Source organism: Erpetoichthys calabaricus, chromosome 13 (assembly GCF_900747795.2).
Source record: "Erpetoichthys calabaricus chromosome 13, fErpCal1.3, whole genome shotgun sequence".
NCBI lineage: Eukaryota > Metazoa > Chordata > Cladistia > Polypteriformes > Polypteridae > Erpetoichthys > Erpetoichthys calabaricus.
In genome coordinates, this window is record NC_041406.2 from 145,335,191 (window position 1) to 145,348,950 (window position 13,760).

At 45.7% G+C, this 13,760-nt stretch overlaps 1 protein-coding gene across 1 annotated transcript in view; it reads left to right on the top strand.

Annotated features, from left to right (window-relative positions):
- nudcd1 (NudC domain containing 1) overlaps positions 1–13,760 on the top strand; it is a 74,843-nt gene that overhangs the window by 25,883 nt on the left and 35,200 nt on the right. The window contains exon 3 of the mRNA XM_028790912.2: positions 5,888–6,073. Within this exon, the coding sequence (XP_028646745.1) occupies positions 5,888–6,073 (186 nt within the window). The remainder of the gene's footprint in view (positions 1–5,887; positions 6,074–13,760) is intronic.

Sequence of the window (13,760 nt, forward strand, 5' to 3'; positions counted from 1 at the left end):
ATTTAAGAAAATAACGATATTGCACGCCCTGTCTCGGCTTCCATAATAATTTGAATTAGATCGTAATAAATAACAACAACTAATATTAAAAAAATAGCAGTAATGACAAGTGGAACAAATGTACAGAACACACAGTAAATGAGCTGCTCGGAGCAGATCTGAGAGCGGCGGGTGGACAGAACTAAGGTCACAGTCCGGACCACCAAGGGATTTGCAGAACCTGGCAAGACTTGTTCAGATGCTAAAGAACCTTCTGCCGGATGGAAGTGGGACAGGGAGACCGTGGGAACGTTGGTCCATTACAAGGCTGTGGGCTTTGCAGATGCATCACTTTATAAAGATGCCTTTTAACGGAGGGTAGAGAGGTCCCAGTGGTCTTTTCCTCTGTATCCATTGTAGGACCTTGCAATCAGAGACACTGAAGTTCTCAAACTTGACGGTGATGGCAGCTGGTCAGAACATTCTTGATGGTGCTTGTGTAGAATGTGATGAGAATGAGGGGAGGTGGGCTTGCCTTCCTTAGCCAGTGAAGGATGCGGAGATCATGATGCTGAGGCCCTTTCTTGGAAATGGAGGTGGCGTTGATTGACCAGTTCCACCGGAGAGCCTTTGGTGTGCAGTAGGGGTGTGGGCAGCATGGGCCTTCCTGAAGTCAACAATCATCTCTTTTGTCTTGCCCACGTTAAGAGGCAGGTGGTTGCACTTGCACCAGTCCAGCAGTTGTCGTATCTCCATTCTGTAAGCTGACTGAGACCCACTTAGTGATGGTGTTGGAGCAATCACGAGTCGGCAGAGTGAACAGAAGTGGACTGAGTACACACCCCTGGGGGGCGCCAGAGGCTGAGCTTCTGATGTGGGCTATCTGGGGGTCTCTCAGTCAGGAAGTACAGGATCCAGGTGCACAGAGAAGCAGTCAAAAAGGCAGGTGGCAGGGCTGGGACCGATACCAGTCCTATCGGAGGTGCCACTCCCATACACCCCATTTGTGTTTCGAGTGACCAGTCAACCTGAACTGCACTTCTTTGGAGATGTAGGACTAAAAACAAAGGAGTTGGTGGAAAATCCCCACAGACGCAGGGAGAGCATGCAGACTGCACACGGACCGTGACTGGGAGTGGGATTTGAACGTGCCATCCATGAAGCCGTCGTGCCAAGCTCTGTGCTACCATCTTCCCCAGTTGTCGCTGTGTTACAAGTAATTCTGAGCAGAGTAAACGTGCAATTTTGAACTTTCTAGCCATTTATTTATTTTTTATTTATTAATTCTCTTTTCACCGAAACCTGGGTAGTGTGACAATTGATGGCACTATACCAGTGCTAAACCCGGCACAGACAGACACAAGAGGCACACTTCCACAAGTTCACACTTTTTATTTTCTTCTTTTCCAATTTGGCAAAGCACTTCACGAACACTTCCTGGTGTGGCAGAAGTGCTGCATACCATGGCCTCTGAACCATCCTGGTGCCCCCTGACGGTGGCCACGGGTCCCCACAAGGTTGAACTACCTTCTCGTGTTCCAGGGGAGGTACTGCTCCTCTCCCAGTCCTTCTGTCCTCCAGGTGTCCCGACTGGGCATGAGCCCCAGCCATCCGCCACAGTAGAAACAGTAGAGCGGTGGCAGATGTGACATTTCCTAACCCTCGTCAAAGGCTCAGTCCCCACTGAATCCTTTGAAAGTGAGTCTTTTTTTTTATGGGTATCCATACACATTGAAATGGCGTTTTTGACCACTGAAGACCAATCCCTTACTGAGGACGTCCTCTAACGTGTTCATTTGCAAAGAGCAGGCCTCATGTAGCAGTGTGGGTGCTTTTTGAAAACGCTGACATGTTATTGTCGTGAGATGAGTCCCTCGCTTCAGTTTGGTCCCCCAATTTCTTTCTTTGTCCTGACATGGCCGATGGCTTCTCACAGGTTTTTATAGCCCAAAAATGAAAACGAAGGCAAGCAGTGCTTAGTGGACAAGACTAGTAATCAAAGGGGCATATCGAGAACGATAAAAAGAAGAAATTCAAATGTATATTGTTGTCCACCAGGAGGTGACATGAAGTGCTGGGGTGGGTGCCAACCGGGCCACCCCCTTTACTCAGACAGGCAGAAACAGGGCTAACAAAAAAGGGACAGTATGCCGTCCCCTACAGCACGAAGCTCCGTCTTAACAGGTGGCTCGTCTCCCAAATGACAGGAGAGGACGGGTTGCGGTCAGCTGCCCTCATTAGGGGTGGAAAAGGAAATGAGGCGGTCAGCCATGTCGCCCCTGGTGTCCCAGGGTAGTCATGCTTACCTTTGATGACCCCAGAAGGCGACCCTCTGACGCTCATGTGCGACAATAAGAATGAATAATAATAGTCGGGCTATTTCAGTGAGTGCTAAGCTTATTGTATACGCAGTCCTCAGTGAGACACATTCCTTCATCTCCCCTGCCGCCTACAGATGTCTGGCCTTTTAAGACGGGCACAGCGACACCAGGGGGCACTAGAAGGGAGTTCAAGCCTTGTGTCCCCCGACGCAAACAGAAGACCACCCCAGGATGGCGTTTCAAGTCGTCTAAGTGCCAGAAGGTGTCCGAGTGTTGAGTGACATGGACGACGACCGTGAAGGCGCCCGCTTTGGCACAGTTTGACTTTGCGTTTGGGTGGCTGCTGTTTCACTCAAGGCTTGAGCGGGCAGGCAGAACCTGAATTTTTAATGCCTAATGTGGCTTTTAATCAGCCTGTCCAAGTTCAAAATAGCTGCCATCCCTTTGCTAATATTGATGACAGCAAAAGCACACAATCTGCAGCGGGAAGCTGTTGTGTAATTCCCACCTCTTATTTGTGATTTATGGGCTTATTTTTCATTTTCCTTGAAATGTACTTCTTTTTCTAGGGCTACTAATGGAATTCTCTTTAAAATGGCCAGACTTGATAAACACACTGTCGAAGCCTGGAAGCCACCGTGATTTAAGGCTGTGCTGCCCTGGCGTCCCTTCAGCGCAGGATGAATGAGCTGCAGTGCCCGTCACCGTGCCAGTCACATGCTTTTTGAAGTATGAAACAAAATTTGGGAGTCGTCCCGTCTCCGCCAGGGGTTCACGTTCACCTTTGATGTCTCTTTTGTTCATTGTTGATTATGTGACTCGTCCTTTACTTTTGGTGTAGTGTTTTATGTGGATAGCGTGCCACTGTTCTGTTGTGTGTGTCTTGTGGATGGTCCTCCAGGAGGTGGGGCCTTGTGCCAGTCACCTCCAGGGACCGCCCCCCTCCGCCCGATTAATTCCAGAGAGCCTCCTGCAGGTCCTGGCGGTTCATTGTGAATGTGCTGTGGAGTCGGCGAGTGATTTGTGTTTTTGCCGTGCTGTGCTTGTGCCTTCCTGCTCCATTTCTGGATTACCGTGTGTTTTGCTTGTGCCTTTTGTATCCTTTTTGGAATGTTGACCCTCTTGCTGTTTATTTTCTGACCACTCGATTTGGACTTCATGTTTCTTTTGCTTCTTGTGCTCCACAGAGCTTTATTGTTATTGAAGAGCATTTTGTGAGGCTCGTCACTTTTATTTTGATAAAGATTCGGTGCTTGCCCTTTTTACTAGCCGGGGTTTGACGGTGATATCCCCCTCTATTGGCTGTTTTCTTTGGGGATTGCTTTTGGAACGTATTGTTGATTGCATGCTGTGGGACTCCAAGATCACACCATGGATTGGTTTCTGTTCATTTTGACTAATTATTCACCTTGTTAAAATGTAGATATGTGTTGGAAAGGCTCAACGTGGCACAGAGGAGAGTTGGATTTATAACGTGATAAGGATTTTTGTCCACACCACATCCTCCTACACCACCTGCAACAGTTAATCCTGGGCTATGGACTGGTGCCACTTTCTGACTTCTTGCAAGTCTCCAGGGTTTCATCTTGTGTCATATGCGTTGATCACAACATTTTAATGTACGTTATTTTAACACCAAATATGTTTCCATTAAGTAATGAAAAATGTCTTCAAGTGGGTTTTACTAGCTGGACACATTTTCCACTGTGCATTTGTTGGCACTTTGTTGGCACTCGCTGATTTGCTGGCGGGCATTTCTTGACAGTCTTTTGTCGTCGTCCCCAACGCTGGAGCTGTTGCTCTCATGAATTACCGACTGGCCTTATTGAGCAAACATTACTAGCAATTCTTAACTTTCTTTCTCTGCTCAATGTCTGTGGTGGACTCGGCCCTCTTTGGCGTTGATATGTGGGTATTGTGGTGAACCGGAGAGTTCCTAAGCCCAATCATTGCTCAGAATGCCCACTAGAGACCGCTCCTCACATTTCACCCCCAACAATTCGCCTTCCACATTTTGCCCCCTGTAGATAAGGAGTAGGTTACAGAAATGTAAATAATGCACCTAATTATTTGATATCTTCTAATTTATTTTGGTTTAATACGTGTACGTGTTAAAATTGCCAAAAAATTAAACACGTCCTTTGCAGGTGGAACGTTTTTCACAAACGCCGATTCCATGTTGTTCACCTGCTGTTCTCTTTGAAAGCACGTAAATGTTGTTGTCATCATCTCTCCATCCATCCATTATCCAATCCGCTATATCCTATCACGGGGGTCTGCTGGAGCCAATCCCAGCCAACTCAGGGCGCAAGGCAGGAAACAAACCCCGGGCAGGGCTGTCATCATCTACCAATTTTCTTTTGCTTCTTTTTGACAGAACTCTTTTTGTTATTGTAAATTTTTATAATCTAATCTGGCACAGTGTGTGGCGTGTAAAGTGATACTGCACTGTCTGGGACTCGTGGCTTCTTCTTCAGCACCGCGATGCACCACCGATAGTCAGGCGGTGAAAACGGCAAACACGTAATGGCCGTAGTGTGTCCGGACACGTTAAATTGAGTGACAGTGCAAACGCCAGTAACGATATTTCGATATTTAAATTAAAATACAGGTAATAATAATTAAAAAAAAAAAAAAAAAAAGTTTAAATGATCCAGTTAGGTGATAGGAAAAATATCTGGAGTGAAATGTGGGGGGGGCAACTTTTCCAGATCCCAGCTAGTCACACAAATGCCAATGTAGTATCTTTACAAATAAAATTAATGTTCAAATAAAGGTTCTGTTCAATAAGAATCTCCAATGAGCACAAAAAACGCAGAAGGCACTGCCTTCAAAAATGGATCAATCCAAGGTAAACACGACCCCAAGGGGCAAAGTCGATAAACGGAGCAGAAAAAGGTCACCAAAAGCCAGAAAATCAGATCTGTCAATGAAGCAGTTGGCACGCCAACACCATGGGCATTCAGAATGAACCGCAAGGGACTGTTGGGTCTTCCAGCCTGATGTCAGGCCCTTGACAGCGGTGGCCTGGTGGACCAACCACAAAACACAAAGAAGATACAGAAATACACAGAAATGAGACGGTCCACCATATTAACATAAAGGAATCACAAAATAAACAAAACAGGCCTAGAAAGGACATTTGAACCCCAGCTCAGGGGGGGCACACATGATAGTGCTGTCATGTCATCTGCCCCCTGGTAGTCCCCATGGTCACTGCAAGTAACACAATAAAACACAAATTTGTGGAGCAGAGCCTGTCCTATCAACACTGTGATGCCTGGCAGTTAGCAGCCATGGACAGGGCACCGTGCCCAACACACCTACTATTTAGGGCTGCCAGTTTCTCTTAAAAACACATTTGGAAATGTAATGGAGAAAAACTCCAAAATAGGCATGTGAAGAGCATTCAAGCTCAAAAGCCATACATGTGTGACTATTTAACATGCTTGTAGTAACGAAAGTGAATGGTCATCATGGTCTCTAGTGACTTAATAAGAGAGAAGAGTGTTAGCTTTTGTCAGGACAGCTGAGCAATCTGGCACCGATGTCAATGTCACCATTGTCTGTTTCTCTGGCAATTTCAGGACAGCGTCCTTGGCAAACCAAAGGAAGTGTTTCGGCTCTCGTCGGAGCTGCACAGCTTTGAGAATCGCCTTTGTTCTTCGATTCACTTCACATCTTCCACCTGGGTCACCGTGTCTGATGGAACTGGACGCCTGTATCTTCTGAGGACGAGCAAACGAGGTGCCAGTCCGCATGGCAAGTGGGAGGTAGGCTGACGCCACCATTTGTTTGTTTATTTATTTATTTTTGCCTCGCTGCTTTGTTGCCTTGTGAAATGTGACATTTTAGAAAATGACAGCCTGTGAGAATCAGAATTACAGATTAGCTGACGCCACTTGCAAGCTCTGCAAAATTCTTAAGGTAATGTAAACGTTTGAAATCATCCGCTTGTGTGGTGGGGAGAAAAAGGCTGAGGCCGAGGTTTTACAATACACTGAAATGATTAGGCAGCCGGGGAATAAAAAAAGATTTTCAAAAGTTGAAGAAAAACGCACAGGGAAATGAATTCCACTGTAAATGATAGTCCTCTCCAGACAGAGGAACAGCTTCAGCCACAGACTGCTGTCAGTGTCCTGCTCTACTGACACACTCAGGAGATCGCTCCTCCACCACACGATGCGACTCTTCTAGTTGATATTTAAATGCAACGTGTGTGTGTGTAGAACGTTATCAAGGTACATTTACGTGTGTTTTTGTACATCTGTTCTGTGAGTGTATATGCAATGTAAGAACCTAAAAAACAAAGATCATCAAGCTTTGGGACACGTCGGCGATTCCCCATACACTGTAATTCAAGATGAAGATCAAAATAAGTACAATACAATACAATACAGTACAGTTTATTTTTGTATAGCCCAAAATCACACAGGAAGTGCCGCAATGGGCTTTAACAGGCCCTGCCTCTTGACAGCCCCCCAGCCTTAACTCTCTAAGAAGACAAGGAAAAACTAGGGAAAAAAATAAAAGAAACCTCGGGAAAGGCAGTTCAAAGAGAGACCCCTTTCCAGGTAGGTTGGGCGTGCAGTGGGTGTCAAAAGAAGGGGGTCAATACAATACAATGCAGTACACAGAACAGAACAATTTCTCAATATAGTAAGAAATAAAAAATATAAATTTTAGAAGTACAGAGCAGAATTTAACAGTAGATGATATATCCCATAATAAGATTTGGATTTGTATAGAGTCCTGGAGACCTCATCCTTCAAGCTGCCTCCCCCATTTGGCCATTCCACGGCTGAAACAGTGCTGGGCCAGCCAATCCGATGAAAGGACCCCTCTTTCCCACGATTCCTGTGATCCTCCATCTGAGATGACTTTTCCTTAGGCAGGCAAAACAACTTGGCAGGTGGGCCATGGGCCCCCACGGGTTTGTGCCTCCTTGCTCCATCCCTGTCATCCCCTGGTTATACAGGGCGGTTGCCCCCTCGTGGCCCGGGGGACTCACAGATTGCCTCCCAGTCCTTCCTGGCGTCCCGGCAGGGTCTGGCCCCCATCCTCCTGCCACAATAAATATATATATATATATATAATATACAAGCAACAAGTGGCTCCCTGACGTGCTAAACTGTGGTAACAGTGATCGATATGAAACTTTCTCTTGAATGACAGGTTTCTGCTGGCTTCTCCTTTCCACTGGTGTACCGCACACCAGTATTTAAGACTAATGAGCTTTAATTCTTGTAGACTGTCTGCTGTTTTAGAAACATCACTTTTGTCCAGATTGGCGCTGATACAGTTAATATCACCACAAGAGGTGTCCCACATCGCGAATTACGTTGTTAGGGCCCAAAACAACTAGTCGGAGCAGCTGGGCCCGGAGTTTGCCGACTCTTTAGGGCAGTTTGCGTTGGCTTTTTTGTAGTCCTGATTGCTAATTTACATGCAAATGCTTTCCTGTCAGAGACACTCGGCGCTTGCCCTCCAGCGCTGTATACTTTATATTTTGTCAGAATATACAATCGCAATGTCATTTACATTTCATACCGTACGGCTCTTATCAGGGGAAAGTTTTTTTTATTATGACAAGGCTTCCAACATAAAGTGTAATTTAATGGTTGGCTGAAATTGATTGGAGTGTAAAGTGCAAAAGCTAAAATAAAAAGCTGCCGTCCTTCTGTAGATTTGAAAACCTCTCATAACGGACCACTGCAATGCTTCAGCATAAAATGTTAACACAACAGAATTGTCTGGTCGGCATAATGCCATTTACTTTGATGTAATCAAAACACAAAAAATGTAATCAGTTCTTGTCCACAACCTCGGACAACCAGTAAGGCACAAAGCAGACCTTTAGAACATTGACCTGGCGCTGTCACATGCACATTAGTGCATTTTATAATTTGCATTGTTGAACAGACTTTTTAACAAACAAGAAATCAAACAATGTTTCAAATGATTTTAGAGACCAAGAAACCATTTTTAGGGACCAAGGATCATTACACTGACCTCCTTCTTCAGTGTGAAATCATATTCTGTTTAGATTATCCTCGGTGTGAATAATTTTGTTTCTTCTGGGACCACTTCACTAATATGTCAATACTAACTCACATTTATTTAGAATAAATATATACATCATTTTTATTATAGCCAAATGCAACAGTGACGTTACAGAATTTAGTTGGACCTGCACGGAGCTGCTCTTATTTTTATCGTCATTTCTACTCCTCAAGTGCTAAACGCTCCAGTGAGTCACGTTATTTTGTGCCCATGTTTCCCAAAGATGTGGCGTGCCAAGCACCACATGGCTTTTATAGACAGATGACGAGTCCCATTTTTGCACATTCTGCCTCTGCTCTTGGCAGGCCTCTTCGCTGCTCCATCTTGATGGTGTAGTAGCGGGGTGGAGGTGGGAGGTCCGCATCTGTACTCAAGTCAGCAGGACTGTAATTATTTTGGTTGAGTTTATTCTGGCACGGAGCGCTTTGGAGTCCGGCACACTGTTACGCATATAACAGGAAAAAATGAAAGCTGTACACACAGTCAACACAGAAGCCACCATGCTGAACACTGAAACGCTCTGCTAGATACATCAGAATGATTCTTCTTTGTACTCCTCCTGAGAGAGTGTGTGTGTGTGTTTACACAGTGGATGTTAACGCTTGTTTGTTTTATTGAATCTGTGTAAGAACGCCTTATGTGTTTGTACTTTTCTATTGCAAACACATTATTTTCTTCTGAGTCCCTGTAACCAAGACATAGACTGCTTCAGACCTTGAAGTCTAACGGGCACTGCAGTGGACCTGCGCTGCGCTGCCATCGTGACCCTCAGTCAGTCTGAGCAGGTTTGGCAATGTCATTAGATTATCCTGATGTAAGACAACATGAATATCTAGGCAAGGCAGAGAGTTGTCACGCCTGCCCATCCATGGATCAACCTCCAGACTCTTCTGAGGTATGTACTTCCACCACAGGACCAGAGGGGGCGCTGCCATTAACGTTATCCTCTTTTCCCCTCCACAGCTCTGAGAAGACGCCCAATAAGGGCAACTGACTCTGTCCCTTCTGCCCCCTAATCCCTGCTACATATCTCGCTGCTTCCTAATATTGAGAATGTACCGCAGGATGGAGGTCCTTCTCACCGTGACTCTCGCAGGCTTTACCGGCTAGGACCTGATTTTTATTTGTTTAGTGTCATCGAGGACATGTTTTGTTTGGACAATTATTATAATGAAATGGTGACAGCCAGGTGGGTGCCCTCAGTATTAACATCTTTATGGACCTGCAGTTCCTTCCAACGACCCCAGAGAAAACTTGCCCCAAATTCCAGGAAATGTGACCATGTTGGCTGTGGTTTGTGTTCCTGAGTCCCAGTCCTACTCACTCTCTCTTACACCTTTGGGTTTTGTCTCCTGCATTTCTGGCTTTCCTGCTGTGTGTGCGCCAAAGATGTGCCTTCTGGGTTGACTGAGAACACTAAAGTCTCTGAGTTTGAGCGAGGTCGTCCCTTGGCGGACTGATGTCCCTTGACCTAGCGTTGCAGCGATAGGCTCAGGTCCCTGTGAGCTTGACATTAGAACAGCCTGGACGAGAACAGGCCACTCAGTCCAACAAACTTTGTCAGTCCTTTCCACTTATTTCTTCCAAAAAGACATCAAGTGAGCAAAGTGGGGAAAGAAGATAAACGAGTGAAAGCTGAGCTTGGCTATAGCTTGAAACACAAGGCAGGAGTCGACCCAGGACAGGATATCAGGCAGTCACTGGACACGTTCACTCGCACCACAGCCATTTAATCTAACGTTCATGTTTGTTTAACAATGGATAAAAACGAAAGTAGACTAGATCCCGAATACACAAAGTAAAGCGGACTGTTGCTACCTCAGATAACTGAAATGGGTGGTCCCTGGCGGCGATGCTGAGTACAGAAGGTGTGGGCCGACACAGTGAGAGATCAGCGGTCTTCGCCAGGGAAGTGCACCACTCAAACTGGTCAGAGATGCTCTCAGGACACCATCTATGGGACTGTCACTCTGCAAAATGACCTTCTGAAGCCCGAAAGCTGGTGAGCCGCTCCCTCTTTGAGGACCAGAAAGCTGAGAAGCATCCCGTTACTTCACCAAGGGAGCTTCCAAACATCTAAACTCGTGTGCCCCAAAGACCAATGCTTTTCCCTATGAAGTTGCAGAAGCCACAGCAGAAAGCGAGTGGTTGAAAGCAGCACCACATACAAAGGGTCATGGAGCAAAGAGTAAAGGTGCACGGCAATGCAGGAACCCAGAGCGGCAACAACAGCAGCAGCTCCACACAACATCAGGTATCATCATAAAACTGTGTATCTGTGTCAAGATAAATTCAAACTCTAAATATCCAGTGTGGTCATCCGAGGGAATGACAGGCTCAACAGAAAATGAATTTAGGGATGCCAAAGGTTTAAACAAAAACCAGCGCTTGATGGTGTAAAAATGAAACAAAGCCGTCGCCACCAAATGACCATGGCTGGAACGAACAGAAGCTCTTGTTTTGTCTTTAGATGATTGAGGAGCTCCTTCGCTCTGGTCGCTTGGATAAGAAGTGATGCCTCCTTCTGGACGGTCGTTCTTTTATGGCACAGGGTACACAAGGGGCAGAGTCAGCTGCTCTGACTGGGCAGTTTCTCTGAACTGTGGAGGAGGAAGAAGAAGAGCAGACAGTTAGCAGTAGCGCCCCCTCTCGGTCTGGGGTGGAACTCGGAGGGTGACCCACTGAAGCGCATGCGTGACACCAGTAGTGAGCCAGCGTCTTCTGGGTTATGTTTGTCTGTTTGGGTCTGGTCTTCTATATCAATGTATGTTCATATTTCTATAATCTGTCTGCTTATCAATAAATTGTATTATTCTGTTTCTTAAAAATGAGTGGGCTTCAGTTACCTTGATATAAATCTAATGGCTGGAGACCACCTTCTACAACAGCAAAAGGTATGGAAAATACAATTTAATTACAATACACTTTATTTTTGTATCGCCCAAAATCACACAAGAAATGCCACAATGGGCTTTAACAGCCTCTGCCTCTTGATAGCCCCTCAGCCTCGAATCTCTAAGAAAGACAAGGAAGAACTCCCAAAAATATCCTTGTAGGGAAAAAATGTAAGAAACCTGGGAAAGGCCATTCAGAGAGAGAGGCCCCTTTCCAGGTAGGCTGGGCATGCAGTGGGTGTCAAAGAGAAGGGGGGTCTGTGCAACACAATACACAGAACAGAACACAAGTCATCTTCAATACAATATTACAAGTACAGAATTTAACAGCAGATGATATCCCACAGTAGGATTTGGATTTGTTCAGAGTCCTAGAGACCTCGGCCATCAGGCTGCCTCCCCCTATTGGCCATTCCACAGCTGAGTCAGCACTGGGCCAGCCAATCCAATGACAGGACCCCTCTACCCGATGATTACCTTAGGCAGGCAAAACAACTTGGCAGGTGGGCCGTGGCACCAAGTGCCATATTTGAATACAGAGAAGAGAAACAGCATTTGTTACTAACCCTCACCTATTCTAACTGTCATAGTCCTTATGTTTTAGTGATAATGACTAACCACAGAGATGCAGTCTGCACAATTAATCGGCAGCTCTAGTCAGGGTGTGCTGAACTGAAGTTGTGAGTCTGAAAAGCTGAGACTGAAGGGGCATCTCTTATAGTAGCAGGCAGACCATTCTACCTGTCAAAATGAAGTAGACGCCTTACTGGACTGTTTAGTGAATTACCGAAGGTCAAAGAGAGAGAATTGCTTAGTCGAGTGAAATCTCTCGTCATTTGCCAGACCACTACTTCTCTGCCCACCATGACGTGTCTTCCGTTTGATGTGACTTTGGCTACGAGACGCTGACCCCTGTGTTGTTATTGTTCACATTGCGCACGTGTGTGTGTGTGGGTGTGTGTGTGTGTGTGTGTGTGTGTGTGGGTGTGTGTGTTGTGTTTGTGTGTGCGAATCTCGTTCAGTTGTATAATTTTTCCCAGATTGCATTCTGTCATTTGTTCTCAGCTCTCTCTCAAACTGCTGTGAAAGGAATAAACTAAGAAAAGACAAATGAGACCATAAGGACGACGCTTGAACGGCACTGATGGTGACACCCTTGCTGTTAATACTCCTGAAGAAAATATTTAACGACTTGTATTGTCAGGGATTTTGTCCCGTGTTCTCACTTCTTCCTCTACATTGTCGAACTTTATTGAGCGACTAAAACTCCTACGGCAAGTGGGAGCTTCAAGAAAGCTTTTAATGGCCGTGCATTAACGCTAAATGTGATGGCTAACAGTAATTAATATGTGTTATTTAAAGAGCTCCACAACGGCAAAGCCATCCTACGCACACTTTGAGGCTCAGTCACAAATGGAAAAGTGACGGGAGGCAAACACAAAAGCAGGAAGGAAAAATGAAAGGAAATGGAATGAAGCTGCCCGGTCACATGACTAAATGCGAGCTGTTGCCATGCGTTTTTAATCGTAATCCTGCCAGTTTAGAAAGTAACGGAGAAGGACACGTAACAGGCGAAGAGCGAAAGTGAACAAAAGGGGATCTTTCTTTCTCTTTTTTTTTTATTTAATTAATAGGACCTAATTCTTCCATGCTGGGTGGCTGGCTGGCTGTCACTGTGGGATGTACGGTGCCATCCATGATGTTTGTTTACATCCAGAGGGCTCCACAGTTCAAAGTTCCAAATCCAGCAATTCAGACGTCGTAATTAAAGTGCACACTGCAGACTTTCATGTAAGGGGATTTGCGTACATTTCAGTCATATGACACTTTTTCTGCATGCCCCCCCCCCCCCCCCCCCCCCCCCCCCCCATTTCAGGGCACAATTGGCATCACAGGAGTTTGTGATTCCTCAGGTGGGTTTCATAAGACACCTCGGCTTGCTTCTACCTTTTGGAGTCTGCAGTTGTCATTGTTCAACATGAGGACTTGAGTTGTGACAATGAAGGTCAAAGAAGCCATTATGAGGCTGAAAAAGAAAAATCGAACCATCAGAGACATCAGTGAAACCTGAGGATGACCAAAATCAACTGTCTGGAACATCATGAAGAAGAAGGAACACACCAGCGAGCTCATGAATCACAAAGGGGCTGGTAGGACAAGGAAAACCAGCACTGCTAATGACAATATGGTAAAGAAATAGCCCCCAACGCCGGTCTGGCAGAACAGAAACGGTCATCATGAGGCTGACGTGGATGTGTCAGAGATGACCAACAGCAGAAGACTTCATGGACAGAAACACAGAAGAGACCACACTGCAAGATGCAAACCACAAAAATAGGACGGCCAGATTACAGTTAAGGAAAAAAGACTTCAAAGAGCCTCTGAATTCTGGGCAAAAGCTCTTGTGGACAGACCAGACAAAGATGAACCTGCTGTATCGGAGTGATGACGAGAGCAAAGTGTGGAGACGTCAAGAAACTGCCCAAAGCAGACCACCTCATCT